Source organism: Rattus rattus, chromosome 1, assembly GCF_011064425.1.
Source record: "Rattus rattus isolate New Zealand chromosome 1, Rrattus_CSIRO_v1, whole genome shotgun sequence".
In the NCBI taxonomy this organism is placed as follows: Eukaryota; Metazoa; Chordata; class Mammalia; order Rodentia; family Muridae; genus Rattus; species Rattus rattus.
The window spans coordinates 222,109,074-222,130,038 of NC_046154.1; the positions used below are offsets into that span (position 1 = coordinate 222,109,074).

The window sequence follows — 20,965 nt, forward strand, 5'->3', positions numbered from 1 at the left end:
GGTTGGCTAAAAAGTAGTGTAATATCAGGAACACTGAGGTGGATTCCAGTAGATTAAGGAAATTTTAACAAACATAAAAGCTATATATGTATAATACAGTGGATGTTCCATTGAACAGAAGTATGGAAAATGGATGGAGGATGAGGACAGAAGTGGTTTTAAAAAGGACAGGCAATAAAAGTTTTAGTGTTAGATTTGAATGGAACAATGCTTTAAAAGAGAAAACCATCTCGGAGTATTGTGCTCTAAAGACTAGAAACTGGAGGCTCAAAAGCTGGAAGCAGGCAATGATTTCCGCAAACAACAAAAGGTCAAATTAAACACAAAAAAATGAAAGAGATTTTTCAGGCATGAACTTGAGATAGTTCTGTGCTGACTTTCATACTTAAGTTACTCTGATATTAAAGATTTTTGTTAAGAATAGACACAATCACTTGTAATCAGAATGTTACAATTTATTTGTTTTTACTTTATATTAATGTGTGTTTTTGTCTGAATGTGCATCAAATTCGTGCAGGTTCATTGGAGGCCAAAAGGGGGCACTAGAACCTCTAGAATAGGAGTTAAAGACTGTTACGTGCTGCCATGTGGTTGCTGGGAACTCAACCTTTGAAAGTACAGCAAGTGTATGTAATTGCTGGGTCATCTCTCTAGCCCCTGTATTTAGAAAATTTTGAAATTAAAATATTTTCAGTTCAAAGTAGAAGTATTAACTAAAAACTATAAAGTATAGTCTTATCTAAATATAATATAAAACAGATCAATAGCATCTAAGTAGCCATTTCTACTAAGATAATTGTATTGTTAGCTATAAGCCCATAAAAACCAATTAGGTAGCAACAGTGGTGGTGTAGGCATAGAATAGATATTTTCATGCAGAATGAGAGGAAAGAGAACGAGTTATTCGATCCCAGACAAGTCAATAAAGTTTGAAAATAATCTTTGGTTTGAACGTCTGTCCCCTTTACCTCCCTTAGCTGGGTTCCTGGTTTCTGTACCTACAGAAGCAAAGGTGATATCTAAATACATAGTTAGGAGATCCTTCCTTCAGAGGGGTATAAATAAATAGCTGTTTTAGCTAAACACACTGAGGCTTCATGTGAGTCCCAGGAGAATTAAGAAAAAAAAATGAGATCATATTATCCTAGGTGTGATCCCTTAAGTCATGGACCACAATCCAGTTTGACTGTTTTGTTAAACACACCTTAACTATTTTTTCAGTTCAAGGTATAAGTGTGATATTTACAAGAACATCATAGTCAAATAGGTTGTCAACTATTAACTTTTACAATGCTTTGTTACACTTTGCTACCTGAGGATAACATAGAAGGTTTTTGTTTCTTTCCTTTTGGTTTTGTTTTTTGGGTTTTGGGTTTTGTTGTTGTTGTTGTTGTTGTCGATGATGATGATGATGATGATGTCATTGTTGCTTTTGTTATTGATGTTGTTTTGGTCTGTTGGTTGTTTGTTTCCCCAATACAGGGTTTCTTTGTTTGCCCAACACATTGTGTGTGTGTGTGTGTGTGTGTGTGTGTGTGTGTGTGTGTGTAACCCTGGCTATTCTGGAACAAACAGATCCACCTCTTTCTGCCTCTCTAGTGCTGGGACAAAGGCATGTGCAACTACCACCTTGGCTAAATGGCTCAGGTCTTGCCATGATATTATCTCACCAATTTGACTTATTCTGTATCTGAGTCATTCTGTCTTACACTCAGATTGATTCAACAGAAGTACACGTCTTATGACAAGAGTCCAAACTTCCCTTGTAAATAGCAGTTAAGCTCTTATTGGTGACAAGGCCTGCCTGGCTGATATTGAGATAATGGTCAGTGAGATCCTGTTCTAAACTGCCACCATTGCAACCCCTACCCATCCCCTTTTATATAGTACCTTAAAACACCCATTAACACATGGAAACTGGTATTTTCAGTTTCATACACAGTTTCATAATGGAGTGTCATATCATTAAAAATTATCTTGTCTTTACCAGCATTTATTGGTTGATTGACTGACTGATTGGTTTTTGAGAAAGTTAGATAAGACCTGGCTTATTGAGAGGTCAGAATCATGGCTCTGTTTAACCTCATCTAGCCTGAGTGTAGGATAGCACTTTGTGTTACTGCTTACCTTGGTGTAAGTCATGTCATTGTTCTTATAAGATGAAGTGACATGAATGCGGTTCTTCCTGGACTAAATAAATAAATAAATAATTAAATTCAACCCAGTGAATCTCCTTCTATGGTGTAAAAGATATAGATCCACTGCTAAAGCTGCCTTAGACATTTGCTCTTTTGTTCATTTGAGGGATTCTGTGTAGGCTTTATTAGCAGCTCTTTCCTTAACTAGCAGCTCTTCGAAGCATCTCTTATTTCTATGTGGAGGCAACTGGAATATTGTGATCTTGCTGTGGAATACCATATACAGTGCCATCAACTGTAGCCTTATCTGAATGACACAGTGCATAGCAGAGCTTGGATTGTATAGAGATGGTAGACATCAGAGAGATCCCTTCTTTGAAATCTGGTACACCTGCACTTTACAGTGTGGAAGGATGAGGCAGGAAATAGCCTTTGATGATTTCTGAAATAAACACTCCCTAATTCTTCTATTGTTTGGGTAACTGGTCCTGTTTTTTGTCATCGTGTATGACTGATCTCCCATTATCTTATTAACTACCCCCCCTCCTAGCTTCTATTAAAACAGTAATCTTATCAAACATTATTTTGATTACTCTCTAAGTTGTCTTCTGAAAACTCAGGTCTTATTTCTAATTTATAGGCAGACGTTTGTAACTGTTAAGTTGTATTTTACATTTCATTATTAAATTTATTTATCTATTCATTCATTTATTTATTTTTATTATTTTCTAAAACAGAGTCTTCCTCTAGTTTCCATACTGGTTTCAAACTTGTAAGTTCAACTTCATTGTCTCTGCTTCCTGGGTACCCGGGACTGCACGTGCAACCACCAAATCTGGATACCAATTCTATTATTAAATGCCTTTATTTTTGTTATAGAAACTCGCTGTTTTATTACAAAGAGTCTCACAAAAATGAAAATATCTCAAAAAGGAAGCTAGGCTAACTACCTCCACCTGCAGAATTGGGGGAAGACGGGGCAGTGTAAGTTTTTCTGCTTGCCCGGGTGGGTGGGAAGATAGAAACAGAACCAATCTAAAAATGGCTGATATTACCCAAGCCTGAAAAGGGGCCCCAGAAGACACAGGTCTGCGCCCTAGGTCTGCGCCTTCTTGCTCGCCGCCCAGACCTCCCGTCAGTCTCTATTAAATGCTTTTTGTATCATACACTTTGGCCAATGTAGGCAAGACAAACAAATTGACATATTTTCTATACTTTAGATCTCTCTTCTTCTCAACACCCAACTCAAGTTCATTATTCCCAAGTTCTACTTTCTTCAAAACCATATAAATATATGTGGTCAACTCATTCATGACTTTATCATAAGGATAATCTTCCCTCCATTACTCAATAATATATACCTTATTTCTATCTAAAAAATCAAAATGGGGTTTGCTGTCTATGTCCATATGAATAGTATCTTCATGACCACTATTATTCTCTGGGAAATCTCTCTAAAGTACTTGATGGAAGGGCAGGTTCGCCCAATATGTATCGCAACCTTTCCAGCTTTGACCCATTACTCAACTCAGCCTTAGACTTTGTAAGCAGCATCTAATTACTGTTGCTAGGTCTAACTTAGCTCATTTGTGCTACTAAAACAAAGCAGAGCAGCTTGTTTATCTATTAAACACCAGGCATTTATTTCTCTATGAAGAGCTTCTCTCCTGGTTCACAGAGAACATTTTCTTACTATGATTTCACATCCATGGCAGGGAGTGAAATCTGTCCGCAGTCTCCTTTATAAGAATGTTAATATCATTTATGAGAGTTAATACATAATCATTCATTAAAGGCTGCCCTTGAGTACTATAAATGCATTATAACTAATCAGTTAAATACTTAAACAGTTACAATTGTTTACATATGAAGTTCCAATATGGCATCCCCCATACCTGCACTCCAGGACTTCATTTGCTAGGGAATAGCCCACAAATAACACAGCTCTTTAGTTGTTATTGGATTGAGGAAGAACCCACTTCATCAGTCCACTGATAAAGTCATAGATAAATGAGCCACTAGGAAGAAGGGCAGAGTTGAAAACAGTGGTTCATGTAGGAGGGGGATGATTCTAAAACGAACATCATATCCACAGAGCTTGCATTTCTGCTTTCTAGATAATAAGAGGTAGGTAGCTTTTTCCATTATGGTCTCCTGCCACAAAATGTTCTCCCGTACCACATTCCTATATCAATGAAATGAGGCTAGAAAATCAATTCAAATCAGTGAAGACATGTAAAGAAAATAATTTTTCTTTAATTTGATATTCTTATACAATAAAAGACTGACCTACATTGCAGGCATAAGACGTCTGCTCAGTTTTAAAAAAGAGTAGATTACAATACAATATTTATATTTTTATTTCTATAGTAGTTTCGCATTTTTCTTCCTCTAGTTAAAAGTTATTTTCATTTCTTTTTTCCTTTCTCTGTATCAGCTAGTATTTCTCTTCTGTGTTTTCTTTTTCTTTATGGAAACTCCTTATTGGTTTCATGTTTTGCTGGGAAAAAAAGTGTTTCCCTACATAAGATAGTATTTGAATTCTTCAGAATCATAAATAAAGAAGAATAGTCTGAGTAATAAACTGATTAATACCTATTTAAAAATTAGAGTTATTTTAATTTTTTATCTGCATTTTGTTAATGACCTTCCTAATATTAAAGCCTGATTCTTACAGAATTATTTATACTTACATAAATCACCTGATAATAAATTTCACTGTACTTCTAAATAATTCTATACTGATTACTTTTATAATAATTTTAGAAGTTTTATTATAGGAAAAGATTAAAGATTCTGTTATAAATCAGGAGGACTATAGTTAATGATTTGGTTTATTTGCCAACAAAATCCAAATTAACTTCTCAATAGATTTGTTTAATGGTTTAAATATGTGGTTTAATATGCAAAACCAGGACTGTCTTACATGTTAAAAATGCATTAGACTGAGAACATTTAATCAGCAGACATAAGTTCAAAACTATCTAACAACAACAACAACAACAACAACAACGAAAAAAAAAAAACAATCCAAAAGCACATTGAAGAGATTATTTACTACATCATTCATGGAAGGAAAGGATAGGTTAGCATTCACAAAAGTAAATGAAATATTGCAAAATAACATAAACAAGGACAAAACCATACAATCAATTTAATGCATGCAGAAATGCATGAAATTTGACACATTTCATGATGAAAACCTCAAACAAATTAGGCTTACAAGAAACTTACCACAATATTAAAAAATGAATAAATAATATAATAAATGTAACATAATACATTAATAATATAAATTATATCAATATAATGTTATATTATATACAAGTATAACATATAAATTTAGCAGTATAGATTTTATTAATGATTAAAAAGTAACTTAATACTTAATAACACTTTAAATCAAGAGGTAATTTAAACAATTATAAGATTGTAAAAAAAAATCTTTACATTTTTGCCACTTTTATTCTGGCTCTGAAAAGTCATAGGCAGAATAATCACACAAGAGAACACAAAGCAATGAAAAAAAGAAAAATGAGATAAACTGGAATAGAATAAATCAAATTGTCATTGCAGATTATAGGATCCTATATAAAAAAATTCAATGAACTAGTAGAACTCATAAATGAATGTATCAAAGTTTCAAAATGCAAACAATATACAAAAATTAATAGCATTCGATTACTGTAAACCAACAACTTAATAGCCATCTAGAATTAAGAAAATAATACCAGTCAGTATTAAGCAATAAAGTTTCCCTGATTATTATTAAATTTTTATAATGAAGACTCAGAATACTGCTGATAACAGTTGAAACTCACATGTACACATACATAGAGAGGGAGAGACAGAGAAGAACAGGGAGATAGAGAGTCTTAAAATAATAATTGAGAGAAAAATATTTAAGGATGATGGTATAGGCAAAGGTGTTTTAGCAAGATACAATAGCAGGTATAAAGGACATTTTGTAAAACTAAAATTTTTTCAGAGAAAGATTATCCTAAGTGTATACAGACAGTAGAGAAAAGAGATATGTGGATTCTCCACGGGAGAAGATGTTAATACTATAAACTCATTTGAGTAAAAGTGGACCAGAATTATGTACAATCACTGAGCACATATACATAAACACTCACCAATGCATGTAGGTAAGGAATCATTCCACTGCGCCAAGGAATTGGGTACTGTCTCACACCTAATGGCTCTGGAGCCATGGAGAATGTATCCTGGATTACATTCAAAAAGGACCAGTGAACCAACTGCAAAGTCATTGCCAATCCTTCTTCCAAATCTTGGCTCGGGCACAGAACTGCACTGTGTAGAGCTTGTTCTAGGAACGGCTGCATAGAAATAAGGTGATTTAATTTCATAGTTATCAGACAGTATAGATTTTAAAATGTAATTTCCTAAAGCGGTTCAAAGAAACCTTTGGTTTCTCTTTTTTCATTAGAATTACTAATTTTAACACATCTAAAAGTTTTGTTTGATAAAAATAAAATGTAATTTCAAGTGAATACTGGCATTTAAGATTTTTTAAAATTTGTCTTTGATCCTTTAAATAACATCAATTATGCTGTTTTCTTCTTTTGTTTCATCAAATTCTTATCAATAAAATAAAATAATTTTATTTAACTATTGTAATTTACAGATTCAAAAATGGATGTATAATTTTTAAGTTTGGATTCCCAACTACAAAAAGTAACTTAGTACACATTAAATACATTCCATTTGTTTTCTGTACTGGCTATTATTGTTATTAATTAGTTATTTCAAACATGTTTACAAACTTAATTATCAAATAATGTTTGTTTCTATTGAAGTCAGTAATTACAGTCAGGTTAAGCAGACTATAAGTCAGACAGATTAACAACAATATTTATTTTTAATTCGTCAATCATATATAATCAAATTTGAGATTGATTTTAGAATTTGTATGCCCATCAATTGTGCCTTTTTGGATTTAGTCAAGTAGAATGATAACAGGATGTTTTTTCTTTTAAAACACATACAAATGTAATTAAAGAGATTGACAACAGTGCAAAAGAATGACATGGTAAATTCCAATAGATTAAACCCTCTGGTATCACTTGAGGAAATGTATATAAGTTTTCTTAGTGCCTTTGAGGATGCACAGTACCACAGTTGTGTTACAGAGGAAATTACTATGATAAAGGAGTTTAAGCCATAATCAATGATAAAAAATGATAAAATATGAGGGAATTTAAAAGAATACAGTGTCACAAATGTTTATACATTTCTGAGTAAGAAGTGCAAAGTACATTTGACAAGAACTATTGCATGATCATATACAATTGATTTAAAATATCTCAAATGTGTCTTGATTTGGTTTAATGATACTATAAAATGCTGTCCATAAAAGGCAAGAAAAAAGCAAGAAAATTAATATTTAGTGTGCAATATATTTAGTGACTATTCAGAAGTTGAATTTTACTGAGAGAATGAGAAAGCATATTGTTTACATGGAGCAATGTTTGCCTTAAATAAATAAATTACAACAAATATACATATGTTTAAAAGTACGAGACTATGAGAAAAACAAAAAATGAAGAGTCAATAATAGTAAGGATAACATGAATGTTTTGGCATCAAAATGTTGGAACAGAAGGAAGGAAAATCAGACATTTAAATTGAGAAAGGCGACGGAACAATGCCTTCTTTTTAAAAGTTGGTTAAAGCAGCAATGTTCCAAGGAAAGAATTCTTGGGGAGGGATTAGTATACAACTACTGGAAACAACTTTCCTCTTTCCCATACAGTTATGAGGATAATATTGGTCAACAACTGAGCAAAAGCATGGAAATTGACATCATTCCTTACTGTGTTTCTAGACTATAGTGTCACTTACCTTGATAAACAAAGTGAAATCCCTTAGCTGTTATGGGTCCAACTGAAGTGAATCGAATTGTGATCTGATTACCTGAACTCAGTGGAAGTGACTCTCCTACTCAACAAAACAAACACTCAGATATCATAAATAATCTTCATTCAGTAAACCTAACAAGCTATATCATTTTACACTGTCATTTGAAAGGTCAAACTAGGTTCTATCAAATTACTTTAAAATATCCTACTGCTAGCAATATATTTTCCTTGGGTTCGTCTTCAATCGCAATCTTTTTTTTTTCTTTAACCAGAAAGCTTCAATTACATTTTAATACATGTCTCATTCTTAAATATTTTATATCATATGAAACAGCACAGATTGTGATTAAGTATTGTATTTATTTTATTACAACCCTAGAAAATTAATCAATTTCTCTCAAGCGTATTAATTACTATTAAACTGTGGTTTTATCCTTAATTTATAAGTTTTCAGTTTAATGGTATTGCTAACATGGATGACATAGATCTCAACTCTCTCCAAAATACTAATCAAAAGTCAGTCTTTAAGCAATAGCTGATGAATGGCAGTTCTAGTAAAGGATACCTGAATGGGATCCCGAGAGGGAAGATAACAGAGGAGACTGCTGAGTTGGCCCATCAAACACCTCAACAACATCGTGGAGTGATGTCTGGAAAAATACAAACTGGCCAAACACCACTGAGCAACAGGAACCAGGAGAAGCAAACCAATCACCAACCATCCAAAAACAAAAACGAAAAACAAACAAACAAAAATAAAATAGAAAGAGGAGGAGACAGAGAACAAAGTATTACAATATAATAGTCATCTGCATGTTTTGTTTTGTATTTTGTATTTTCTACCTAAAAGTGAGGATCGGTGCAAATTGGATTCTGGCACATGTATTTCAGGCCACAAAGACAATGACCATATTTTAATGAAGTAAAACTTTGAGAAGACTATATATAGGGAAAAAATGAATATCCATTTGATTTAATCAGAAAATGTGTGGTTGTTGTCATTTAGTATTTATCATAACTACTTTCATATTTTTAATTCTGAATAGTTTTATTTCACTTTGTGACTTTCTTTTTATAGCATTTTCTCCTCCTTTAGGTAAGAGAGATTTTAATATAGGGGATTTTAAAAAGACTGTTCTCAAAATGTCAAAATGTCATTCCATTATAAACAAGAGGCATGATTTAAAAATTTATTAGAGAGATTCTTTTCCGATATAGTGTTTAGTTATACTGTGTCAAAATGACACCTGAGCATTTATTATGGCTCTTCCAATAATATGAACATAATTTATGATTCCTCAGCAACTAAAATATTTTATATCGTCACAAAACATTACTTTTTCATGGGAAAAAACAGTTCTGAAGTACTTTGCCCAAGAACTTTCTGAAAGCCAATTATTTTTGTTCCCATTTTACCTATCTGTATTCACGTTATAAATTCACATCAACAATCTCTTCCAATGATCACAAGCTAAGAGTTCCACAACAGAAGGTCATTCATATGTTATGTTACAAAAAAAAATGTAAGAACGAAATGAGTAATGATATAGAATCTTAGGATTTTGCATTGAGTAGAAAAACTGTGGACTTAAACAATTATGAATTGATTCTAGTGATACATGAACAAGGTAACTTTGTGTACTCAGAATCATATGACTTTTTCCTCAAGTATAATTGAGAGATATAAATGTAAGTACATTTTAATGTTTCAAGTTCATTTTATACAATTTAAATCAAAGTTAGGGACATCCTTGCATGGTTATTATTACACAGCCCAGTGCACCTGCATCATGCTACGTCTGGCTTAGGAACGCGGGTATAGACACCATATTGTGAACTTAGATACACTCATTTTTGGTATGGAAAAAATAAGCTGGTGATACCAGTCCAGTTCTTTGTAAAGGAAGAAGAAAATGAAGAGAAGTGGGAGAAGGAGGAGGAGGTTGAAGAAGAAAAACAAGAACAGGAGCAAGAGGGTCATGGGGAGGAGGTAGAGGAGGAGGAACTGCCTGCCTCTGACTTTCAAGTGCTGGGGTTGAAAGTGCGCCACCACCATTTGACTTCAGACTTCTATACAAGATACTGTGTTAGCCCTGTATCCCAGGCTAAAATCTCCCGAAAAGAGAAATGAATGATACATTTCACTTTATGCCTTAACACTGGGTTTAGGATGATTATTTTTATATGTGTCTTTAACTTGTTTTAATATAACATAAGATATTCCCCATTGCCTTATAAAATAACCAAACAAAAAAAAATAAAAAAATACAAAAATACAAAACAAAACAATTTTTTTTGGTCACAAGGACAGTGATATATCACATACATTGTATAGAAATACTCTTCACTAATGTATTTTTTCCTACAATAAAACTTGAAATTACTTTCAAAACCTTAAACTTCAATACCATTTACTTCTTTGTTCCTTAATATCTGAACTATTCATTTACTTCTTTGTTCCTTAATATCTGAACTATTTTAATACTAACAACTCTCACTTTCTAAGTAAAGCACTATATTTTTTTCTTATTTGTTTTATTGGATATATTTTATTTACATTTCATGTGTTGTTCCATTTCCTGGTTTCCCGGCCATAAGCCCCCTTATCCCATCCCCCTCCCTCTTTTTCTATAAGGGTGTTCCCCATCCCCAAATAACCCCCTTCCTGCCTCCCTGCCCTGGCATTCCCCTACAGTGGGGGTTCCAGCCTTGGCAGGAACAAGGGCTTCTCCTCCCATAGGTGCACAACGCTATCCTCTGCTACATATACAGCTAGACCCATGGGTCAGTCCATGTGTACTCTTTGGGTAGTGGTTTAGTCCCTGGGAGCTCTGGCTGGTTTGTATTGTTCTTATGGGATTGCAAGCATCTCCAACTCCTTCAATCCTTTCTCTAATTCTTCCAGTGGGGTCTATGTTCTCAGTGCAATGATTTGTTGCTAGCATTCGCCTCTATATTTGTCACATTCTGGTTGAGCCTTTCAGGAGACGACTATATCAGGCTCCTGTTAACATGTACTTCTTGGTTTTATCAATATTATCTATTTTTTGTGGATATACACACACACATATGCATATATACATATGTATATATGTTTGCATGTATGTATTCTGTATGTCTGTCTGTCTGTATGTATGTATGCATGTGTTTGGGCTGGAACACAGGTGGAGTAGGCTCTGAATGGCCACTCCTTGTTCCCCTCCCCATATTCATGACTCTTTCTGCAGTACAACCTGTTGAATTTCTCAAGGTCATCCATGAGAGCATGGGTGTGGCAGTCTATTGCAACAGGATATAGACACCAGTGGCTACTCAGCTGAAGAGAATGAAGCATCCTCCTGAAGCATCTATTAACAGCCAGGGGTTACCCAGAAAAAGATAGGACCTAAAGAATTCCTCTGCCAAAAATCACTTTTGTCAAGCCAAGTCTTGTGTAATATCATTGCAGGGAATCAGATAAGCTGTCAGCTTATGTTTCTAATGGCTTCACCATATGCTCAGAAGTTATCGTTTTAAGAATTAAAGGCTTGTTCTAAGGTTTACTACCTCATTGCATGAATAAATATCTCGATTCATTTAGTATTCACATGTGCAGACAACAAACTTTTGGCTTTTGCATCTAAAATGTTCTGAATAGACAAAGGCAGCCTTTGAATGATTAAAACTAATTAAGAGAAAACACAGTTAATACGTTAACATAGTACATTATATTTACTGGATATTGTTTTTTAGTAAGCAAGTTGTCTTAAACACCTGGGTCTTCCATTTTTACACAAATAAGGTATATTGTTATGATCACGGTCTTGTAAGGTGACCTTACCTATCTCTAGGTTATCTGTCCCCTATTCTATTTGGAAACACCACTACCATTTTACTGTAATCCTCACCTTTTGAGAGTTAAAAGAAAAATGTTATTTTTATTTCTAGGAAATATTACCTCCTTTAAATCATACATTTCAACCCTGATCTGTGTACTGATGCCTCAGCTGATTGGCTGGGACATTGTTTTATTCCTAGAAATCTTAATTTTTTCTGTAAGCTCTAGCCTAATTAGTAAACTCTTCAGTTTCTCTTGGTTTAAAAATAGAAAAAAAAAACCAACTGTGACTGGAACTTACAGAGAAATTGCTTTTCTTCCTCTAACAATGGGAAACATTTTGCTACACAGGGCAAAATCAGGTTTCTAACATCAACCAACTTTTTAAAACAAACAAAGAGGGTTTTATGGAATTTTCACCCATTTTAAAAATAACAGATGTTAATGATAACATTTTAACTATTGTGTTAAAAATTATTTTAACCTAAAATTACAAGTACTATAAAAAAAACCAGAAATGGAAAGGAAAGAAAGTAATTAGATAAGAAGTGATTATGTAAACCCACAGATAACAAGTTTTTGTAGGTAAAGCTCCTTTTACAACTGTTATTTTCCAGAGATTTTACTCCAAATAAACATGAAAGTAATTGGACTTAGTTAATTCCATTCTATGATATATAGGGAGTGAATTAAATGCTAAAGTTGAAAGGGTCAACAAAACAAACAGGATCCCTGCCCTTAGGCCCCATTAACTATATTTGCTTGGTGAAATTGCAACAGGCCTTTGTTCTGCTTATGAAATGGTAATGGATTCGCTGATTAGATTAATTACAAAGCAAACAGCTCCAGCACACTTAGGCCACATCTTTCCCTGTAGATTGCCACAGTATTAGTTCTTTAAACCCAATCTTCAAAGGAAAACCAACAACCAATCATAGGGAATATGGCGTATGAGACCTCCAGGGTGCATTTAAGAAATGCAGCTTTGTTTTGTTGTTGTTGTTGTTGTTTAATTTCTTTAAATAGTGGTTAAAGCTCCTTAAATCAATGCAAGACTGGAAACCAGACGTTGTTGGCGAAATGAACCCCTATGCTTGAATATGTTCTAGTTCATGTACTCATCCATAAGCAACAAATGTAGACTGTGCCAAAATATTCTATATGGGTGATAGACCAAGGATTCTTTGCTATTAAGCAACATTTCATTTGTCATGAAAGTCAGCCAAGATGCAGAATAGTTATTTTCTCTTCAACAGCAAACCTGTCAGATGCATTTTTTTCTTAGTCAGATTCATTGAACCTCAAATAAAGCCTATTCTGTTTAATTAAAGTACTCTAAATGCAAATTGATAGGTGTTGTCATAGTGCTCCAATTGACGGAAACAAATTAACATAGCCAAAGTGCAGAATTCTCAGGACAGGGCTGCGGGAGCCTGTAAACACTGCCGAGCACCTGGAGTATAACACAGTCCCATAAAATGGGCTACACACTGACAAGGATGTGCACTTGCTTAGCACACACAAAGCAAAAGGAACAATTTCAAGCTCATCTTTCCATTAAATTCTACTTTGCAGTATTGCTAATGTGCCCCGACCTTGGTGGCAAACATCTTCATGGGTAAACTTTAACCAAGTCTCATTGAACACTCTAAGGAGACCTCGATCTCAGTAAAAATCTATTAATTTGATTTATCCTGTCCCACCGTCAATATCTGATCACCATTTCAACCCTGCTGTCACCTCAGTAGTATTTGTTCATCTTATTTTCTTCAGCAACCATGTAAATAGGTTCAGCCAGGCTATTTAATAGTGTCTTATGTTTCTTTTACTCACTTGAGTGCTTTTCTTTCAATTCTCATACTGTTACTTGGTTGTTGGTTCCCATGAGTCCTTGTATTTTAATTTGGGCTTAATTTCTCAACCTAACAGCCAAACTCTATTGCAATAATTTTTACGTATATGTTGGAAATCTTGAATAATTCATATTTATTCAATTATTTATTTATTTATCTGTATGTGTGTGTATGTGAGTGTGTGTATGTATGTGTATGCGTGTGTGTGTATGTGTGTGTGTGTGTGTGTGTGTGTTCGCACACTTATGGAAGTGTAAGTCAACTTGCAGAAGTTGGTATTTGCCTTCTGTCATGGGTCCCAGAGATAAGGATGGCATTTATCCTTAGCAGCAAGAGTCCTTATTCACTCTGCCCTCTAGACAGAGACCGCTCTTAAGCAAACAATTTTTCTCAATGCTGTCTATGCAGAGACTTTCTGAATTCAGATCCCATTTTTGTGCCATCAAAATAACTAGCTACATGCAAGGGGACTCACTGATTTAGAAATTAATTAGCCTTTAAAAAGGCTAATGAGGTAAATATGGACATTATTGCTATTATTCAATGATCAGAACCTTAGTTACTGAATTAAACATGAAAATTAAATTTATGCAAATGGAGAAAGGCTCCATCACTACTTATTGTCTTTTTCTTTTCAGAAGGAAATAAATCCAAACAGCATAGTTGCATACTAGCATGAGAGAGAGAGAGAGAGAGAGAGAGAGAGAGAGAGAGAGAGAGAGAGAGAGAGAAAGAGAAACCTATGATACAGATACAGCTGAGGCATCATTAAGGGAAGAATACCAGCCTCTTCTGTAGAAAACAGGGAATGGCTAGAATATCTGAGAAATATAATTTACCAGTTTGTTGAAACTAGTTTTGTTAATTTGTAATTTGCTGGACAGGAACAGAATAGCAGGCTCCTTGGGAACCAAAGTTTTAGAAATCAGATGAATAATGGCTTATTATTTATGAGGCAAAGACACTAAAGGGACAAGGTTTTGCTCTGTGAAATAAATCTGTGCCACAGGGACTATGTAACTTAATGGTGGAACTCTTGATTACTATGTATGAGGCTCTAGGGTCAATGCCGCAGCACAGCGGAAAAAGGATGAAGAAACTGTAAGTCCTCAGTGCTCATAGATGAACACATACAGGAGTAATATGTTCAAAGGTTAGAAATGTCTTGGGCATTCTGTAAAGATGACTTATGAAGAGTTCTGGAATCAACCTCTAGACTGAATCCATATGGATAAGTCAAACAGGAGGAATGAGGTTTGTTAACTTTTCTGTGTTCTCTTTTTTCATGCACAAACCAGAGTTAATAAAATGATGCAATCTCAGAGAATTAAAAGGATACACCCCATAAGCTGATACTTGCAAAACACTCCAACAGTATCTGGAACATAATAATAAATGTTGCCTATAATTACTAATAATTCTTGCAAATGTGTTTGCTGTTTATGCCATATGACACTCTGATCAATATCTTTGATGTCTGATGTGCCTGGTTCATTCTTAGTGTTTTAAACATGCATGTTTAGAACAAACAGAGGACTGATAGGATTAGATATGTTTTCTAGTTATTTAATCCAGGACTAATTTTAAATTCAATTTCAAAATGTCAATGTACTTCTCTGTCCATTTGATTTAACATTTCATCTTCTCAAGTGGGAGAGGGAAATGGTAATTTTCAGGTTTCTATTTTGGTTAAAAACACAGGAGGAGAGGGCATTCCTTTTTTTTTCTCCGCGTTGCTGTAAACACATTGAAATTCCATTTTACAAAATAAATACTTTCATATAGAACAGAATCTGGTATGTATAGGTCTTAGCTCAATTTTCAGCACACCTGCTCTTTTTGTTTACAAAATCTACATAGCCATTAAGTTCTAGGGTTTCTATGGATGACTCTATTACTCACTCAGCTGCTTTGTGATTCTGTTTAAACATCTCCAAGCCTACCTTGTTTGCTCAGCATGAACTTTACTTACTGACACAGAAAGGATGATAACACGCATACACCCACACTACCAGAATTGAAACTTAGAAACAAGTCACTTTGCAGTTAGAACATCACTTGACTATGTATGAGAGGGACTGCTGATTTCACATACTACAGAACTTGCTTAGATTTATATGATATTTGCCTCATACTTTTATTCTGATGATTAGTTCAGGGAACTATGCCACACAGATTCTGCCCATCTAGCTTGAGTGGTCTTATGTATGCAAAGTGATTTCTTTTATATAAGTAACATACATGAAAGTCTCTGATCTCTGTGTTCAAAGTCTACTTATAAAAATTGTTCAGTTGGATACCTCTAGATTTTAAAGGTTTCTCATTTACGACTAATTACAAGGCATTTAATTAAAACTTCAATTTTGAAAACAATAAGAATTTACTATTACACTTTTTTCTTTCTCAAAAGCATCAAAAAGGAAGAACTTTTAAAATCAAGCACAAATGAAATCAATGCGCCTCTTATGTTTAAAAATGATATCTGTGAGTGGTAAAATTTGAATAGAAGTTGCATTTGTTAATAAAACAGAAAGTAAAACTCATTTCTATTTTGGAACATTATATTCTTATATATCAGATCCCAGAAACTCATAGTTTGTATTGTCCTAAATAGAAGTGAACTATTAGTTCAAGATGAGAACTTGTTCTCATCCATCACTGTCATGAAGGTGAGTCATATATATCAGATACTAATGATCTGGAGACTATTAAAATATCCTTCTGAAGCTTGGCATCATCCTAGATATTAGTGCCAAATATTCCACATAGGAAAATTCTAGAAGTGCCAAGTCTACAGTTCAAATGCACAACAAATGCATGCTCATTAGCAAATAAAAGATGAATATCTTAACACGACTTCTATTTGCAGTAATAAGCAAGTAAAGATGCTATTCAAAATACACAATTCAGACTAGTAGTGCCTAAATGTGTTATACCTGAACTCTGCCCCTGAATATGAGGCTAGTTAGAAGTCATCACAGAAACTGTGGTACTATGATCTTCCTCTTAGCAATTTCTTGTGTGGCACATTAATGAATTCATAACTAAGTTTGCTGAATAAATCCATAGTCAACTTTTAGGTTTCTCTGGAGTAGGCTTTCATTCTGTACCATAATCCTTTACAGTTTTAAAAAAATTTAAAAATTTAAAACACCCTAATTGACATTTTTCTAAACATGTAATCACACTAAAATTCCCATCTGACATTTAATGTACCTCAACTCTCTTTAATTATTCTATGATTGCATGTTTATTGAACTGCAAAAAAAAATACTTTATCTGCATTTTGTAGCTGTAACATTTCCCAAAGGGTTGATAATTAATTTGGTGTTTAAAAGGATAAAATAACAACAATAATATACAATATTATGCAATTTTATTACATGTTTTATAAAGTAAAAGCAAGATAAAAAGTTTGAAAAGTTCCAGTTTGTATCAATATTTTCACTTCTAACTCTTTTATAATCTAGATGAGTTTTTTGTTCTGTGTTAATCTTAAAATTTTTCCCTTACATTTTCCTAAAACATGACTGCCAAATTCCAGGTTGGGAATAAAGATGTAGGTCAATGTATCTCACAAAGATAAGTTAAATTGCTAGGATATTTTTATTATTACTATTTTCAACAAAAATAAATAACTAAATAAACCCATGAATTTATCACTCTCCTATACCATTAGAAATGTTTACATCTTGTTTTGTTACTTCCTGTTTCTTCTTTACAAAAGTTAATATAACTTAAACCAACTCCAATATTGTATCTTTTTCTGTAATTATTTACTGATAACCAGCAAGTAATAAGTAAACAAGCATTCATCCATTTACGTTAGCCAACAAATGTAAAATAATTTATTTAGTACTCATTTTGTATTCCTAAATTCCCCATTTTCTTTTAAAATAAAGTTTTTGGGCATTAATTTAATCAAGTATGGACCCAAAGCCCATACATTTCACCTGACTGATGTCAGTAAATTTACTATTACTGTAAAATTCCTGAAACTCCTATTTAGAATTATTTAAAATTATGTTTATATATTTAGTATATATGTGTGTATGGGGTGTGCATGGTTGTGGTTTGTGTGTATCTGTGTAGATGTCAGAGGACTACCTGTGGGTGCTGGTTCTCTCTGTCCACCTTAGAGATCTCTGGAATCAAATTCAGGTTATTTATTGGGTTTTATGACAACTTTCTGTATTTGCTGAAACCTGTTGCAAGCCCAGTCTTGCTCTGCTAGGCCATGTATTTATAGTATCTTTGATATGTAAAATTACTAAAATAGGACCTAGCCTTTTCTAAGACTTAACTTTAGAAGCCAGCTATCTATGATGGTTTCTATCTCAAGGATACATCTGTAGGAAAGTGGGCAGTGATAAGTAGATCTCAATAAGAGAATCTCTGGTTCTCTATTGTACACAGGTTGTGACAGAGTGTATCAATAAAGTTAGATTCACATTCTTCCACTGGCTGAATTGGCTCTGCTCTTTGCTTTCTAGGCATCTCCCTCGCATCTTCATGTCAGGCCAAGGACCCTAAACCCCTCAATTCTCAGATACAGCGCTGGCAGAGGCTTTATTTGGCAGAATTCAGAGCGATTTAGGAAAACAGATGGAGCAGTCATCAGAGGACAACATTTTCAAAAGGTTTCAATGCTTAAAAATAAAATAATCACTAGGAACTCAGGAACTTGGGCTTACCAAGAACTAGCCTCAACAAGCTTGTAGCTCTTCATAACAGAAATCAATCCAGGCATCTTTAGGATTTTTACAGATATAATTCAACCATATTTTGACATGTACATTTTGAAGCCAGAGTTTATGAGAAATGCTCAGTTAGAGTAAGAATTTACTACTTACAGAAAGTAATAAATTCTACATCTTGGTGAACTATGCAGTTAGAATGACCATTATGAAGCTGTGAAACTTTGATTTTGCATATTTACTATCAGTTACATTTTTATGCACTGACCCACCCAATCCCCCCCCCCCAAAAAAAAAGAAAAGAAAGTTAAAGCAGAAAATCATTTGAGCTGTATATCCTCTTTCACCGCTCAGGTGATCCTCGTCTTCTGCCTTTCCTTATCATTTAATGTTATCAAACCTTTATCTTATTTCTAAAAAAAAAAAAATGTGAATATGAAGGTGGAACTTTATAGAAAGAGATCTATAGAATATTCACCATTGAAGGAACATTTAAATTTGTACTACTAAACAAATTATCGGATTTATTATTTCAATTTCCTCTAAAAATTGTAATAATTATATATTTTTTCATAGCAAAATCAGCCTATTTAAATATATTTACTTGTGTGTGTGTTTGTGTGTGTGTATGTGTGTATGAGTGTGTACGTGATAATATCCCTAGGAGGTGGAGTTACTGAGGGCTATAGGTTGCTTAATATGGGTGCTGAGAATTGAATTTGTATCCTCTGCAAGAGCATCAAGTATTCTTAACTGCTAAGCCGCCTTTCTAGCTCATGAAAAATGAATTTAAAACTGTTATTTTTATAAAGTGTTACATATATAATTATGATCTGGGAGAAGTCATTTTGAAATAATGAAGTAGTATATACATGTACATGTCCTATATATAAAACTATATACATGCTATATATAAACCTTGTATATATACTATGTACTATGCCATGCTTGATGTTTCCATAGAAAGACATGTTTAAATAGAAAAACATTTTGTTTTATGGATCGTGATGGCTCGGTGCTTATATGGATATAAAATTTTTTTAATTTGCTTTTCATTTACTTAATTCTCATGTACTATTGCCTTGTTTTTCTGTTACTTGATAAGTGATAAACCTTTGAATTTGGAATTTATCTCATATCCAATCCAAAATCCTCAGAGTATAAAATTTAAACTTGTAAGTCTTTTTAAATAAATTAGTTGATACTTTATACTAAAAATATTCAAGCTTTCAATAAAATAATCTAATTTAAATTTCAAAGTTTTGTCTCTCTTTAACAATGAATTAAATTTTATAAATTTATCATCATATTAATCAGTATTATGAGGATCAGTGTTAATTTAGCTTACTCTAACTTCATAACAAAGCCACTCAACCCTAATGGGTAAATTAGTGATGTTATAAACATAATTACCGGGGTTGGGGATTTAGCTCAGTGGTAGAGCGCTTGCCTAGGAAGCGCAAGGCCCTGGGTTCGGTCCCCGGCTCCGAAAAAAAAAAAAAAGAACCAAAAAAAAAAATAAACATAATTACCAATAAACTGTTAATACTTTAAAGTATATTTTCACATAGAATCCGTATAGAAATGTGTGTTTGTGTGTGTGTGTGTGTGTGTGTGTGTGTGTGTGTGTAGATTTTGTCATTGTGACTGGTTTTGTATCAACTTGACACCAGCTAGAGTCATCAGAGAGAAGAGGACGTCAATTGAGAAATGCCTCTCAAGATGGGGCCTAAAAGGACATTGTTTTAGTTGGTGATTGATTCCTGAGTGCTGAGTCCACTATGAGTGACATCACACTTATGGTCCTGAGTTCTATAAGGAAGAAGGCTGAATAAGCCATTGGACAGAAGTCCGTTGGTAGCACCTCCAAATGTCCCCTGCATCAGCTCCTTCCTCCATGGTCTTGCCTTGTTGGAGTTTCTGCCCTGGCTTCCTTCAATGACGGACTATGGTGCAAAAATAAACCCTTTCTTCCCCAACTTGCTTTTGGTCATAGTGTTTCATTACATCAATAGAAACCCTGACTAAGAGACTCATATTTCAATTTCCTTTGAACTCATTACAGTTTACAAAAATAACAAGACATTTTAATTGTATGGAAACTTCAAAACCATCTAATTAAATTTCGTGTTTACAAATCAGGTAATGGAAGCACAGAAAAGCTGACTGATTAGCAACAGTGAATCTGTAGGAGGATACGTTTTAAGCTCCAATTAGAGTAGTAAGGAATCCAAATCCCCATAAGGTTTGAAGCTTCAATACAGAAAAAGCACGTTAAAATCCCTAGACATGAATAATTTAATTATAGCACCTGCATAGAAAATACACCTTAATCTTATTATCTCTGCATCCTTCTACTTAAAGGCATGTCTAAAGCAATCACTGGAGTGCAGAAGAATGAGAAAGTGAAGCACTTACACTGAAGTGTTGTATTTAGAAATCAGAATGTGCATGTGTATAATCTAAGAATGAAATCACATCCTCAAATTAATGATGTATTTCTAGGATCCTACTAATATATAATTCCTTCTCATTCTCATCAGTCATAGGTCATTTCTACTACCAAATTGAAAGTCCT

The 20,965-nt window shown here is 33.7% G+C and overlaps 1 protein-coding gene across 2 annotated transcripts in view; it reads right to left on the reverse strand.

The window, feature by feature from the left end:
- The window catches only part of Csmd3 (CUB and Sushi multiple domains 3), a 1,591,133-nt gene that overhangs the window by 171,526 nt on the left and 1,398,642 nt on the right, over window positions 1–20,965 (reverse strand). Inside the window, exons 33-35 of one of the 2 annotated variants that reach the window (XM_032915219.1) lie at window positions 8,586–8,699; window positions 8,004–8,099; window positions 6,275–6,478 (exon numbers count right to left, since the gene is read on the reverse strand). In XM_032915219.1, coding sequence (XP_032771110.1) covers window positions 6,275–6,478; window positions 8,004–8,099; window positions 8,586–8,699 — 414 coding nt within the window. The remainder of the gene's footprint in view (window positions 1–6,274; window positions 6,479–8,003; window positions 8,100–8,585; window positions 8,700–20,965) is intronic. The other variant, XM_032915225.1, reaches the window with a different exon arrangement.